This window comes from Lycorma delicatula, chromosome 13 (genome assembly GCF_047948215.1).
Source record: "Lycorma delicatula isolate Av1 chromosome 13, ASM4794821v1, whole genome shotgun sequence".
NCBI classification, from domain to species: domain Eukaryota; kingdom Metazoa; phylum Arthropoda; class Insecta; order Hemiptera; family Fulgoridae; genus Lycorma; species Lycorma delicatula.
In genome coordinates, this window is record NC_134467.1 from 31,331,707 (window position 1) to 31,346,319 (window position 14,613).

At 33.5% G+C, this 14,613-nt stretch overlaps 2 protein-coding genes across 3 annotated transcripts in view; one reads left to right on the plus strand and one right to left on the minus strand.

Annotated features, from left to right (window-relative positions):
* Nucleotides 1-14,028, minus strand: part of LOC142333874 (uncharacterized) — a 47,757-nt gene extending 33,729 nt beyond the window's left edge. The window contains exon 1 of one of the 2 annotated variants that reach the window (XR_012758735.1): nt 13,667-14,028. Coding sequence is in view for 1 of the 2 variants with exons in the window: in XM_075381452.1 (XP_075237567.1) it covers nt 13,667-13,822 (156 nt within the window). In the remaining variant the exon portion in view is untranslated. The remainder of the gene's footprint in view (nt 1-13,666) is intronic. The other variant, XM_075381452.1, reaches the window with a different exon arrangement.
* LOC142333875 (diuretic hormone receptor-like) overlaps nt 1-14,613 on the plus strand; it is a 635,861-nt gene that overhangs the window by 430,581 nt on the left and 190,667 nt on the right. The window lies entirely within an intron of this gene.

Genomic DNA, 14,613 nt, shown 5'->3' on the forward strand with positions numbered 1-14,613 from the left:
GGGTTTATCCCCGGCTCAAGCGTGGACCATGTAATTCGTATGTACAAAAATTTCTGACACAACGCGTCTAAAGAAGTTTTCACTTCAATAATATTTAAAGTGTAAAAAAGTAACTATTCTGGCAAGATCTGGAACTCGATAGCCCGATTTACACGGTACCTGGTGCGTTAAGCCTCTAGGCTACACCAGTCTGCGAACTGTAGAACCGATATTTGTTCTATGTAAATGTTAAATTACATTAGCTTCATTAATGCCGACCTTCGCTGCTCGTACTGACACATCTATCGAATTAAATACGGTATTCGCGCGCGCTTTAGTTAGAATCATTGAATGAAATAAACGAAAAAATATTATATTTAAATAAAATGATAAATATTTTAAATTAAGTGTGTGTATTTATGTGTACGCCGTATATCGGATACAATTCATAGTTATAGGAATTTCCTGTCACACGGCCAAAGCCGCGTTACGGGAAAGTCTTACAGTTGTGGATTATTTCCTTCCCGAAACGCGGCTTTGGCCGCTTGACAAGAAAGTCTTATAACTGTATTGTCAGTTTTTTTTTTTCTAAAATGTTTATTTCTTTTTTCTAATAATGAAATTTCGTTTCGTTTAATATTTAGTTAAAATTTACCACATTTTGATGAGTATTGTTTTTTATTAAATTTCGAAATTTTTACACTTATTTTAGATTCTATGAACTTTATCATACCATTTTACTAAAAATTAAATTTTCTACAAGTTTTATTTAAAAACTTGTGTGTTTATTATCTATTTAATAAAGTTATTTTACTCCAAACATTAAATGGTGTGTGTTTTTTGACCTCAATCTTTTGTCTTTTACCACAGATTTATAGAAACCTATTAAAAGTACAGTTGCCGGATCAATTTTTTATTTTTAAAATCAGATTTTACATAAAACTATAAAATTTATTCTTTAATTGTGGTGAAAAGAATTACAACTTTTTCTTAATTTTACGGAAGGCATAAAAATCAGCCCAAAATCATTCCCCAGCTGACACTCACTAACGAAGTATTTCCAAATGTGTGTTTTTATATGAACTTTATTTTCACCATTAGAACATATCTTGTAAATTTTTTACATTCTTCATGAATCACTCTGTATATATTTCAATTAGTTATCATAAATGATATCAGTTTAATATCAAAGAATAAGATTTTGAATCGACCGATTTTTTTGGGCTTCTAAATGAAAATCATATCATTACATTCCATTTGAGTGAAATAACATATGTTCAACAAATATTTCATTTGTTTTGGCATACAGGAAAATATCAATTTTAATATTAATTTAAAAAAAATAAATAAACAATCTTATTTATATATATAAAAATGAATGTTTGTTTGTCCCCTATGCGTTCCTATAGCATTCATCCGTCTGCGATAAAACTTTGGTGATTTATGCGTTCGCCGGCGATGGTTTATGAATCAGTTTTGACCCGCTAAATGGCGCTGGGGTCGAGATATTTCGAAAAATTTTTATTTATGGACCGATTTGGCTCATATTCAGAATATATATTAGTTACGTAAAAAGAAATACATCTGCAAAAAATGGACCCGCTAGATGGCGCTGAGGTCGAGATATTTGGAGAAAATTACATTTACGGTCCAATTTGGCTGATATTCAGAATAGTGTTACTTACATGAAAAGAAATACCTGTGCAAAAAAATGGATCCGTTAGATGGCGCTGGGGTTGATATATTTCAAAAAATTGTATCTATGGACCAATTTAGCTCAATTTTAGAATATATATTAGTTACGTGAAAGGAAAAACTTTTGCAAAAAACTATACGCGCTAGGTGGCGCTGGTGTAGGGATATTTACGAAACAAATACACAAAAAGACTTTCTTCTTCTATATAATATAATATAATATAATATAATATAATATAATATAATATAATATAATATAATATAATATAATATAATATATAATATAATATAATATACTAGCAAACCCGGTGATGCTTCGCTATTGCTAGATTTGAGTATATATATATAGATTAAATGAACACAATTGAAAGTTTGATAAAACATTAACAAAATGAACATTTCGGAATTAACAAAATTTAACCTTTCCCTTTTACCCTATCTTCTATTTCCCATTTCTCCCTTTCTCTTTCTCATTTTCCATTTTTTTTTTTGTTTTCCTCCTTTCCCATTTTTCGTTTTCCCATTACAATTTTTACCCCACTTCACTTTCCCCCATTTTTTCTTTTTTCCCCCTTTCCCTTTCATACCCTCATTTTTCTTTCCCTGATTTCCTTTCCCTTTCCCCCTTTCTCTTTCTCTTCTTTCCGTTTTTCTACTTTCCCCTTTGCATTTCCATTTCCCGTTTCACATTTTCCCCTTTTTATTTTTTCAATTTTTCCTTGCTTTCCTTTTCCCATTTTCATTATCACCACATTCATTTCTCTTTCTCCCATTCCTCTCTTTCCTTTCCACAATTTTCTCCTTTTTATCTCCCTTTCTTATACCTTTCCTCATTTCACTTTCCCTTTCCGTCTTCCTTTTTCCGCTTTTTCCCCATTTCCTTTTCTCGTTTTTCCTTTCCCTTATTTTCCTTTTTTTTTCTTTTTTCCACTTTCCCTTTCTTTCCTTTTCCCATTTTTAGTTTTATCATATTCCCTTACTCTTTTCTCATTTCCCTCTCTTTTCTTTCCACTACTTTCTCCTCCTTTTCCTTTCCTTATTTCACTTTCTTCCTTCCTTTCCCGTTTTCTTTTTTCTCCTTTCCCCTTTCAACTTTCTTTTCCCGTTTTTCTTTTTCCACTTTTTTTATATTTTCCCTTTCATTCCTTTTTCCCATTTTCATTTTTACCGTATTCCTTTTCTCTTTCCACCACTTTCCCTCTTCCCTTTCTACATTTTTCCCCTTTCTCTACCCGTTTCCCTTTCCCTTTTTTTTCCTTTCTATTTCCTTTTCCCGTTTTTATTTTTTTTCTTCTTTCCATTTTACTCTGCTTCCCTTTTTTCCATTTTCATTTATACTATATTTCCTTTCTGTTTCCCCCGTTTCTTTTCTTCCCTTTCCATCATTTTCTCCTTTTTATCTTTCTTTCCTTCCGTCATTTCTCTTTCCGTTATTTCCCTTTCCTCCTTCCTTTTTAACCCTGTCTTCTTTTCTTTTTTCTCCTTTCATCTTTCAAATTAATCTTGCAACAACGAAAATTGTGCTGGGAAATTACACGATTACTAAGAAAATCTTAGTTTTTACACCACACGCTAGACGTCGAATTTCCAAGGTTATTTAAAAATTAAAAATCTATCTTTTTTTTTTTGTCTTCAGTCATTTGACTGGTTTGATGCAGCTCTCCAAGATTCCCTCTAATGCTAGTCGTTTAATTTCAGTATACCCTCTACATCCTACATCCCTAACAATTTGACTTACATATTCCAAACATGGCCTGTCTACACAATTTTTTCCTTCTACCTGTCCTTCCAATATTAAAGAGACTATTCCAGGATGCCTTAGTATGTGGCCTAAAAGTCTGTCTCTTCTTTTAACTATATTTTTCCAAATGCTTCTTTCTTCATCTATTTGCCGCAATACCTCTTCATTTGTCACTTTATCCACCATCTGATTTTTAACAGTCTCCTATAGCAACACATTTCAAAAGCTTCTAATCTTTTCTTCTCAGATACTCCGATCGTCCAAGTTTCACTTCCATATAAAGCGACACTCCAAACATACACTTTCAAAAATCTTTTCCTGACATTTAAATTAATTTTTGATGTAAACAAATTATATTTCTTACTGAAGGCTCGTTTCGCTTGTGCTATTCGGCATTTTATATCGCTCCTGCTTCGTCCATCTTTAGTAATTCTACTTCCCAAATAACAAAATTATTCTACTTCCATAATCTTTTCTACTCCTATTTCGTATTCAGTGGTCCAACTTTGTTTTTTCTACTACATTTCATTACTTTTGTTTTGTTCTTGTTTATTTTCGTAATTAATATTTTTTTTGTAATTTTTTTCATGTTTTATCAAACTATATATATATATATATATATATATATATATACATACACACAAATTTAGTAATGGCGAAGCATTGCCGGGTCTGCTAGTACTTTATATTCTATAATTTATTTTCATAACTTATCTTTTAATATAATTTTTTTTTTTTTAATAATTTTTTGTAGTTAATAGGAAGAGAAATAATTTCCATTATTTATTTATTTTTAAGTTAATATTTACCCGAATGTATATTGAGAAGAAAAGAAAACATTGTTATTTGATATACTCTATTTATATAATAAAAAATATATATAAACTTTATGTATAGTCGTTTCAAAGTAAAAGATTTTTGTTTTTAACATAGCACTAGATATTTATCGTGAAATGTATACAATGTTTTAGTTTATGCAGAATCTTAAGTTATTATACTATTTACTTCATTGTTGTTTTATAGCTAATATTTGTTTAGAGAACAGCGAAGAATGTTTTTATAATATATACACACACACACACAGACACACACAAACAAACACGCACACACACACACACACACACTTACACATACTACCCTGTCAGAGATGCCTTAGGTCGCTCTTCCCGTCTAGCCGGATGAAATAATAATAATAATAAAAAAATTAAAGCTGTTTAGTTCATAAAACCTATAATAATATATTGTAATTTATTTAGAACAATTTGACCAGGACAGATTTCAAAACTTTATGAAATATGCAGATTTGAAAAAAATAGACTCCTATCAGAAAAATAGTAATTGTATTTGATTACCCGTTCTTCGTACAAGTAAAAAATTATATTGCACGGTTCTGACTGTTACCTGAGAAACAATACCAAAATGTGATCGTATCTTCTTTTTCATTCCTTGTTATTTTTATTTTATTCTAGCATCTCCATCGTTGATTTCGGCATGCTATAAGTTTTTTTTTTTTCTTCCCCTACTCTCCCCGACCGGATATCCAATTAAGTATACTCAGTCGGGGAGAGTGTCCTTTTACTCTCAAAGGAGGCGTCCCCCACCCGCCGGCTATACGTCCGGCACGGCAGGTTGGCCTCCCCGGTCTCGGATCTTTTGTTTTACATTGCCTGCCTCTAATCCCATGCTTTAGAGCCAAGGTCCGGCTATGCCGTCCCCCAGCGCCTCAGCAGGGAACCGGGACTCGGTCTTTACGCCTTTGGCCTCTAATCGACAGCGCCGACCCCACAAAGAGTCTAGGCTCCCGCAGGGACGACCCCGCCGACCGGGACTTGGTCTTTTATTTTAACCCAAACTCAAACTCCCCTGGAGTTCACCCCCTTCTCAGGTACCCGCACACCAAGGCGTACGGGCCCTCCATGGAGTGACTGTCCGCCCTACCCTACTGTTTATACTCCCATTCTTCTGTCTTCATCCTCTTTGGCCCGCAGGACCTCCCCGGCGAACCTGCGGAACCATTCCCAGTTCTCATTGTTGTAACCCAACCGGTTTATGAGATTTTCTGGTGTGAGACCATTAATTACTATTTGACCTCTGTTAACGGCCAATCTTGGACATATGAACAACGTATGTTCGGCATCGTCGTTCTCTGGACAATAGATGCACTGCGGGGTGGCTCTCTTCCCGATCCTATACAGTTACTGACCGAAAGAGCCGGGTCCCGACAGTAACTGTGTCATGTAAAAATTGACATCTCCGAGTCTATTGTTATTCCAGGTTTTAATATTAGGGATTAGACGTCTGGTCCATTCTCCCACTCTGGACCCTGCCCACTCTTCTTGCCATTCTTGTTCTATAATCCCATCTCTTCTTTCGACATACCGCTGTGTCTGAGGGTTCTGGCTTTTATCTGAAGGTCTATATGTAGGACCCCGGTCAGTACGCACGGCGCGTAATACGATACCGTACAGTAACTAGCAGCTACACGCAGCAATGCCAGTCACTTCTCAACTTCTTTTTATTTCGCTGTATGTTCATTGCCGCCCCCCGTATGGGAGCCGCATACAGTACCGCCGAAGTGATAGCCGCGGTTATCAATCTTCGAATAACCATTTTAGGTGTGCCGTGGTTTTGAAATAATCCTCTTAATCCCTTTACAGCAGGAGTAACTCTCCCACAAATCATATCAATATGCTTGCTGAACTTTAAACTTTTGTCCAGAAGTACCCCCAAGTATTTTGTTTCTTTTACTTCATCGATTCTCTGTCCTCTGATATTTAGATTCACACTTCTTAATGGTCTTCTACCCGAGAGGACCAGGCAACAGGATTTATTAGGAGCTATTTCTAATTTGTTATCCTCCATTTATTCATCTATTGTTCTAAGCGCTTGGTTTGCCTTGTTCTCCAGTTCATTAACATCTCTGTCTTCTACTAATATTGCGATATCATCCGCGTATCCTACTATCGATACCCCTTTGGGGTAGTTCAGCCTGAAGATTTTATCATAGAAAACATTCCATAAGGTTGGGCCAAGGACAGATCCCTGCGGCACCCCTCCGAATACCTGAAATATGACTTTCCTTTCTAGGGTTTTGACCTCTATGAACCTATTTTGCAGATATTGATCTATCTGATTTACTAAGTATTTACTTATTTGCATGGCTTGAAGCGCCTCAATGATGGCTGTCCAGGGGACAGCCATCATGGGGACGTACCAAATGCGTTTCTAACATCAAGCATTATGATCATGGGGATTTTTCTAGTCGTCCATGTACCGCTTCTGCAATTTAATGCCCAGTTTGCAATTTAATGCAATGCAATGCAATTTAATGCTATATGGTTACTGGCGTTTTATGTAACGGTCAAATGTTTAGCCGGTCAGCCATGTTTTACGTTTTCGTATAGCCGAGGGGCTCATTTCGAAAACAATGGAACGGACAGTATAATTTCGTTGTATATTTCGAGAGATATCGTCTATATCGATTTTAATTGTCTATAAATATCGACTTCCTCAGACATTTATTATGCGATTACATATTACGGAATAATAATCGTGAAATTTTCAGCTAAATCGATTAAGTACTGTTTTAGCAATTCGGGCAGACACAAAATGAAGACTTATTTATATACATTACTATCCTGCACATACTGTGCAGGATAGTAATGTATATAAATAATGCATACTGTGCTGCAGTTCCACATACTGTGGAACTGCAGCACCCGTATTTTCACCCGATATTATCGTTAATATTTAATACAATGAGTCCTTTTTTCTTTAATTCTCTCTTTATAATTGTAAAATATATAATTCTTTAAGTTTAATGTCAATATCCAGCCCTCAGTTTATAAAAAAGATACAAAAATCTTTGCATGTAACTGTTCGCTTCACAGTTGCAGCGGCGTGGTTTGGTTTGGTTTGGCTGTTGTGCGCATGCGCATATTGGAAGCTGAACACATATTGGAAGGTAGAGAGAGCACTGTCGCTCCCGCAGTGCCGACCTTGTCGTGCTGGTGGAAGGTAGTTTTTTTTTTACTTCGCGTGTGTATGGAACGTTTCTTGTTCGTTCTCTTTTCTAGTTTAGTCTGTGGAAGGAATATAAAAGCGGTTTAGTTAATTTGTTCAGTAGTGATCAGAATATGAGGGAAAGCAAGGGTTCTTTGACTGCGAAGACTGTCCAAAAACACGCTGGAAGGGCGAAAGAGAAGGTAATTAGTAAAAACTAATTATGTATTTGTTTCTGTGTACATGGAAATTTAAATTAAGCATCGTTGGACTACAGTTTTTTAAAGCGGATATTTTATTAAGTTTTTATCTTTATGGACATTTTATTATTTATTCGGTTAAACCAAATACGGTTTATAAGCACAATGTGCGTAAAAACCGTGTGCCATATTCTTGAATGCGATTAAGTGTAGAATTATATTATTATCCTGTTTGCAATTATTCTATTTGATTCATTTTTTGGATTATTTTATTTTACAGAAAATTTTAACCGTTGCCTTAAAAAGGCCCAGAAAAAAATTTCTGGAGCAGCACCCCCAATCATTTTAGCTAGGAGCCGCCACTGATCCTGCGTAATATGGTAAAAGGTTTTAAAAGGTTTTTAGAAAGATTTCCATAGTATTAGAATCTATCTTGTTTAAATTTATTTCTTTTAAAATTCCAGTTTATTTTACTGGTTATATATCTTTTGCTGCTGTGGCAGCACCATAGAAATAAGAAAGTACTACGATTTACCAAAATTTTGAATTTCGAGTTTTACGCGGTTGCTGATGTTTCAAGATAACTCGTAATCCAAATAGCATTTGATAATAATATTGCAATAATATTTCATTATAAATCACCTCCCATCGCAAAATAAAATCATAGGTAACTTGTTATAGTACGTTATATTTTATTTTTTGTCTTCAGTCATTTGACTGGTTTGATGCAGCTCTCAAAGATTCCCTATCTATCTAGTGCTAGTCGTTTCATTTCAGTATACCCTCTACATCCTACATCCCTAACAATTTTTTTTACATATTCCAAACGTGGCCTGCCTACACAATTTTTCCCTTCTACCTGTCCTTCCAATATTAAAGCGACTATTCCAGGATGCCTTAGTATGTGGCCTATAAGTCTGTCTCTTCTTTTAACTATATTTTTCCAAATGCTTCTTTCTTCATCTATTTTCCGCAATACCTCTTCATTTGTCACTATATCCACCCATCTGATTTTTAACATTCTCCTATAGCACCACATTTCAAAAGCTTCTAACTTCTCAGATACTCCGATTGTCCAAGTTTCACTTCCATATAAAGCGACACTCCAAACATACACTTTCAAAAATCTTTTCCTGACATTTAAATTAATTTTTGATGTAAACAAATTATATTTCTTACTGAAGGCTCGTTTAGCTTGTGCTATTCGGCATTTTATATCGCTCCTGCTTCGTCCATCTTTAGTAATTCTACTTCCTAAATAACAAAATTCTTCTACCTCCATAATCTTTTCTCCTCCTATTTTCACATTCAGTGGTCCATCTTTGTTATTTTTACTACATTTCATTACTTTTATTTTGTTCTTGTTTATTTTCATGCGATAGTTCTTGCGTAGGACTTCATCTATGCCATTCATTGTTTCTTCTAAATCGTTTTTACTCTCAGCTAGAATTACTATATCATCAGCAAATCGTAGCATCTTTATCTTTTCACCTTGTACTGTTACTCCGAATCTAAATTGTTCTTTAACATCATTAACTGCTAGTTCCATGTAAAGATTAAAAAGTAACGGAGATAGGGAACATCCTTGTAAACATCCCGTAAATGTTAGCAATTGTTCTTCTATCTCTGTATTTGAACTCTTAATTTTTTTTTAAATGCTGAACATTTTATTCCAGTCTACGTTTTCGACTGCCTTTTCTAGGTCTATAAACGCCAAGTATGTTGGTTTATTTTTCTTTGATCTTCCTTCTACTATTAATCTGAGGCCTAAAATTGCTTCCCTTGTCCGTATACTTTTCCTGAAACCAAATTGGTCTTCTCCTAACACTTCTTCCACTCTCCTCTCAATTCTTCTGTATAGAATTCTAGTTAAGGTTTTTGATGCACGACTAGTTAAACTAATTGTTCTGTATTCTTCACATTTATCTGCCCTTGCTTTCTTTGGTATCATTACTATAACACATTTTTTGAAGTCTGACGGAAATTCCCCTTTTTCATAAATATTACATACCAGTTTGTATAATCTATCAATCGCTTCCTCACCTGCACTGCGCAGTAATTCTGCAGGTATTCCGTCTATTCCTGGAGCCTTTCTGCCATTTAAATCTTTTGAAAGATTTAAAAACATTATACAGTAGATATTATTTGGTGTTTTTTCTATTTAACATAGTAAACGTAAAAAAAAAGAAAAATTTTCTTGGACGGTGATTTTGTAGCTGGGGCAGCAGTAAAGTAGTTTCAGTATAGCATAGATTAAATGAACACAATTGAAAGTTTGATAAAACATTAAGAAGATGAACATTACGGAAGTTCACAAAATTTAACATTTCCCTTTATCCCTTTTCCCCTTTTCCCCTGTTCACTTTCTTACTTTCTCCTTTTACCCCTCTCCACATTTTCCCGTTTCATCTTTTCGTATTCCCTTTCCCCAATGTTCCCTTTAACCGTTTTCCCTTTTCTTCCACCCAGTTTCCCATTTCTCTTTCCTTCCCAATTTTTCTTTCCCTTATTTCCTTTTCCCATTTCCTCTTTCCCCCTTTTCACCTTTGTTCCGTTTCCCCTTTCCATTTCCTTTTCCCGTGTTCCTATTTTTTTCAGTTTTTCCCTTCTTCCCTTTTACGTTTTTGATTTTTCCCTTTCTCCCTTTTTCCCCGCCCGTAAATCGGTCCAAGAGTTTTTTAGTCTATAGCGGACACACATATCGGAAACATTGAAATTGAATCGTCAAATATTTAGTATAGCGTCTGTTGCTTTTATATCCACCCAGATAGCGTTGGTTTTTTTTTTTTAAAAAAGCATGTTTTTACCTGTCACAGGTGTGACATCTTAGGTATATAAATAGTAGGTATATAAAAATACATAGCTTAAACTTTAGTTTCCCGGCAAATATAGGAATAGTTATTATATTAAAGGGAAAAGTATGGTGGACATGTCAAAAATTGGTTATTGGGTTTTTTTGCTAAATCTTTACGTTTTTGGGTCCAGTTTGATTATTTAGACCAAATACCTACATATATTTACGGAATGTATGTGTGTCGTACTGCTTTTGACCTTAATCTCAGGACAGACAAGACCGATTTTCTTCTAATTTACTTAAAATATTTTTATACATGGAAAATTTATCATATTAATTTCTTTTTCAAAATTCGATAACAGGGTGGGGGATATCTCGAAAAAAAACAATTTCTAGTTTTTTCAGAGGTATTTTAGAGAAATCATTATTAAAGCAAATTTGTTACCTATAGCATATGTATAAATAATACAAATAAGTTTTGGTACTTTTACGTTTTACGCCCCCAACTTTTTTTTTTTTCACATAAAAAATAAAAAAGTTGGGGCATAAAAAAAATAAAAAATTTTACAGCATGTTTTATAATAACTGATGAATAATGCATTAGAGAAATACAGTAGTAGCGCTATAATAATAATAAATTACAGAAAACACAGTAACCATCCTGTTTTGTACCGATCATTTTAAACATTCTCCATTTTAACCAATTAAGCATTATTACTTTTAATTATAAATATAATCTAAACAAACTTAACCTACACTCGCTTCGCGCGCTAACGACTGAATTTAGATGTTTGAATCCGCATTGAAATTTTACGTCACCGGAAATGTCATAGGCTATATATATATACGTACACGTATACAGGGTGTCCCATATAAAATGCAACCCATCAATCACTCATCCATGAAATTTCAAAAGTCAAGCTTACTCCCCTACTCGTTACTGAAATGGACTCGTTCAACATCTGAATATCGCGGCGACGCAGTAGAACACTACCGATAGTAACAACAATGCGATCATAACGTTCAGTGTATCGCTAGAAACAAGATGGTGTTTTCGCTAGATGAACGTGTTTTCATTGTCGAGTCGTACTTCAGTACGAAATCAGCGGTTGCAGTGCAAGATTTGTTTCGCCATAAGTACCCGGATAAACCAGCTCCTAAAAAAACATCAGTATTAAGGTTAGTTACAAAATTTAGAGAGACCGGTTCTGTTAATAACAAGGAACACAAAAGATCTGCGTCGGTGTTGAATACAGATACAGTCTCTGAAATCAAAAACCGATTACTCGCCTCGCCAAATAAATCGATCAGACTTTTGTCTGCTGAACTTAATTTGTCTAAATCGACTGGTCATCGGGCGACCAAACGATTACAATTACGACCTTATCGCGTTCAAACGGTTCATCGACTTCTTGCGCCCGACAAAAAGAAACGGATACAATATTGTCAACGGTTCCGTCGATTTCTGCGTGAGGGAATTAACGTTATGGATTCGTTTTTTTTTCATATTTGATGCACGGTTTCATTTGGATGGCTACATAAACGGCCAAGACAGTAGAATTTGGAGCGCTAAAATCCCCACGTTTATCACGAAAAACAATTACACCCGCAGAAGTCGGCCGTGTGGTGAGCGATAACGCGGAATAAAATAATCGGTCCTATTTTTTCAAGTACACCATTAATGCAGAACGATATCAGGATATTTTATTTCAGTTCATCGCATTCTTGGAAGAGAAAGACAGACGTTGCCGGCTACAACATGACGGTGCGACATCGCACTACGCAGGTTTAACTTCTGATTTTGTCGAGGAATTCTTCGGTAATCGTGTTATCGGTCGAGTCCTGTGGCCACAAAGATCTCCAGATTTGACTGCGGAGGATTTTTTCTACGGGGTTACCTCAAAGAAAAAGCCTACAGCAACAAAACGCGAACACTTGAACGATTGAATGTCAATATTGAACAAGCTGTATTAAATATCCAGCCACAAACTTTGAATAAAGTTGCAAGAAACGCTGTAAAAAGAATTGAAGCTTGTATTCAAGAAGATGGCGGCCACTTCAACATTTACTCTAAATGTAAAGTAATGGATGGTAATAATAAAAATTACATTTACATTTACACATGCCTTTTTATTATTTCAATACCTATCAATATAAGGTTGGGTTGCGTTTTATATGGGACACTCTGTATATATATATGTGTGTGTGTGTGTTTAAATAAATTTAAGAAATTTGAAAAGAGAAAGTTATACTATCACTATCTATAAAAAAATTATAGTGCCCGAGTTTGTCTGTTTATCGTATGTATTCACATCTTTATTTTTGTTCCTATTAGCGCTCTGCGCCAATGGTGGTGCGCAGGGCGGCTGCACACGGCTCCCTCCTCGTCTCTCTTCCGCTAGAAGCAGTCCGTTGTCAATTAATTTACAGATTGTTTAACTTTATTTCTAAGCGTAGATTATTTTTATTCGTATTTTTATTGACTTAATATTATTTATTAATTCTATTAATTAAAAAAACAAAAAGATTATAAGTTAATATTTAGCAGTAAAAATAAAAGGATTCTTTATTTAGCGTGATAGAGTCGTTGCACATGGCTCCACCCAATATTATCTCCCTCTAGAAGCTGACCAATTAATTTCTTTCTCACAAAAAAGAATGGTGTGTAGGTTTGCTTACTTGTTTGTTTGATGTATGTTTTCACATTTTTATTTTAGCTGCTATTAGCGCAGAGCGGACCACGTGGTGCGCCTGGCAGCACCACGCCCCGGAATCGTTCACGCCCATGTAGCCCATGAACGATTCATTCATTCGAACGATTTATACTTCTTTATACGGACGATTTATCTAAAATTATATTTATGTATTGTGTATTAAAAAAGGAAAACATTGGGGTTAGAGCTGCGTTAAAAAAAATTACAACTCAAGAACAGCTAAAAATATTCAGGATTTTGAAACTTTTCGTTGTAAAGGTTTTTGTTGTTGTTAGTACGCTAAATTTATGAACATTATTTTGTTATAGTTGGCAAAAACATTTAACAAAATCATGTACAATGAAATATAAACCGTGTAATATTTTCCCGGCGGACCACCTGCCATTTTTCTAGTGTAAAAATATTATATATATATATTTGTCTCCCGCATGCTCTTTTATTATCCTATATTAAAGAGTAATATTTTTTTGGCATACGTATTTTTTTAATTTTTAAAATTTATCAATTTTTTCAAAATAATATTACAAAAAATATCCCTTACCTGATTTAATTTAAAATCTTCTACATCTTCATATTTAATCCCAACAGAACAAGAATTTTTTTCACATTTTCCACTATTTGAACTTGAATCATTTTGTTGTGAAAAATTTATAACAAATATAATTATATAAAATAATACAGAATTATAAATAAGCATAACTTTTTTTTCTTTTTTTAAAATTAATCTCGGATATATTTTTCTATAATTATTTCCATAATTTTTTTTTTTTTTAAATTTATTATACTTTCTTATTAAAATAATTGATTAAATAAAACGAAATTAAATTGTTAATCTATTAACTGAAACGTAGAATCAGATACGATGGTAGTGTGTTATATTTTGTCTGTAAAGGAATGCAATATATTTTCATTACTTATTTCTTATCATTTAACTAAATAGCCTATAAAATAGTCTGTTATCAGTAATGATCGTAGAATTCTATCAACGCCTTTTTTTTAATGTTATATATATATATATATATATATATATATATATATATATATATATAAAATGCAAACTGGACAAAATATAAATATTATTATTATTATTGTTGTTATATATATATATATATCAGTAATTAACATATATATCAATTAATTAAAATACAATCGATTTATTACCCAAACCAAAACTTATACAGTACATATTATGAAGAAAAGATGTAACAACATAAGACAAACTCATAACACAAAAATAAAGAATACATAATGAAAGGCTTAAATATAAATTGTAACATAATTTTGTAAGATATCAATTAGCATAAGTCAAAAACATTTTCAGTGGTTGAGACAGAACCCGAGTATAATTTGAAAAGAGATATACAAAGATAAATCTTTTAATAAAACAAAATTTCATTCATAACACAAACAATTTATATAATATTTAATTTGAAAAAAGTTAACACTAATCCATTTTTTAAATTTGTTGAAAAACAAATAATTCATTTT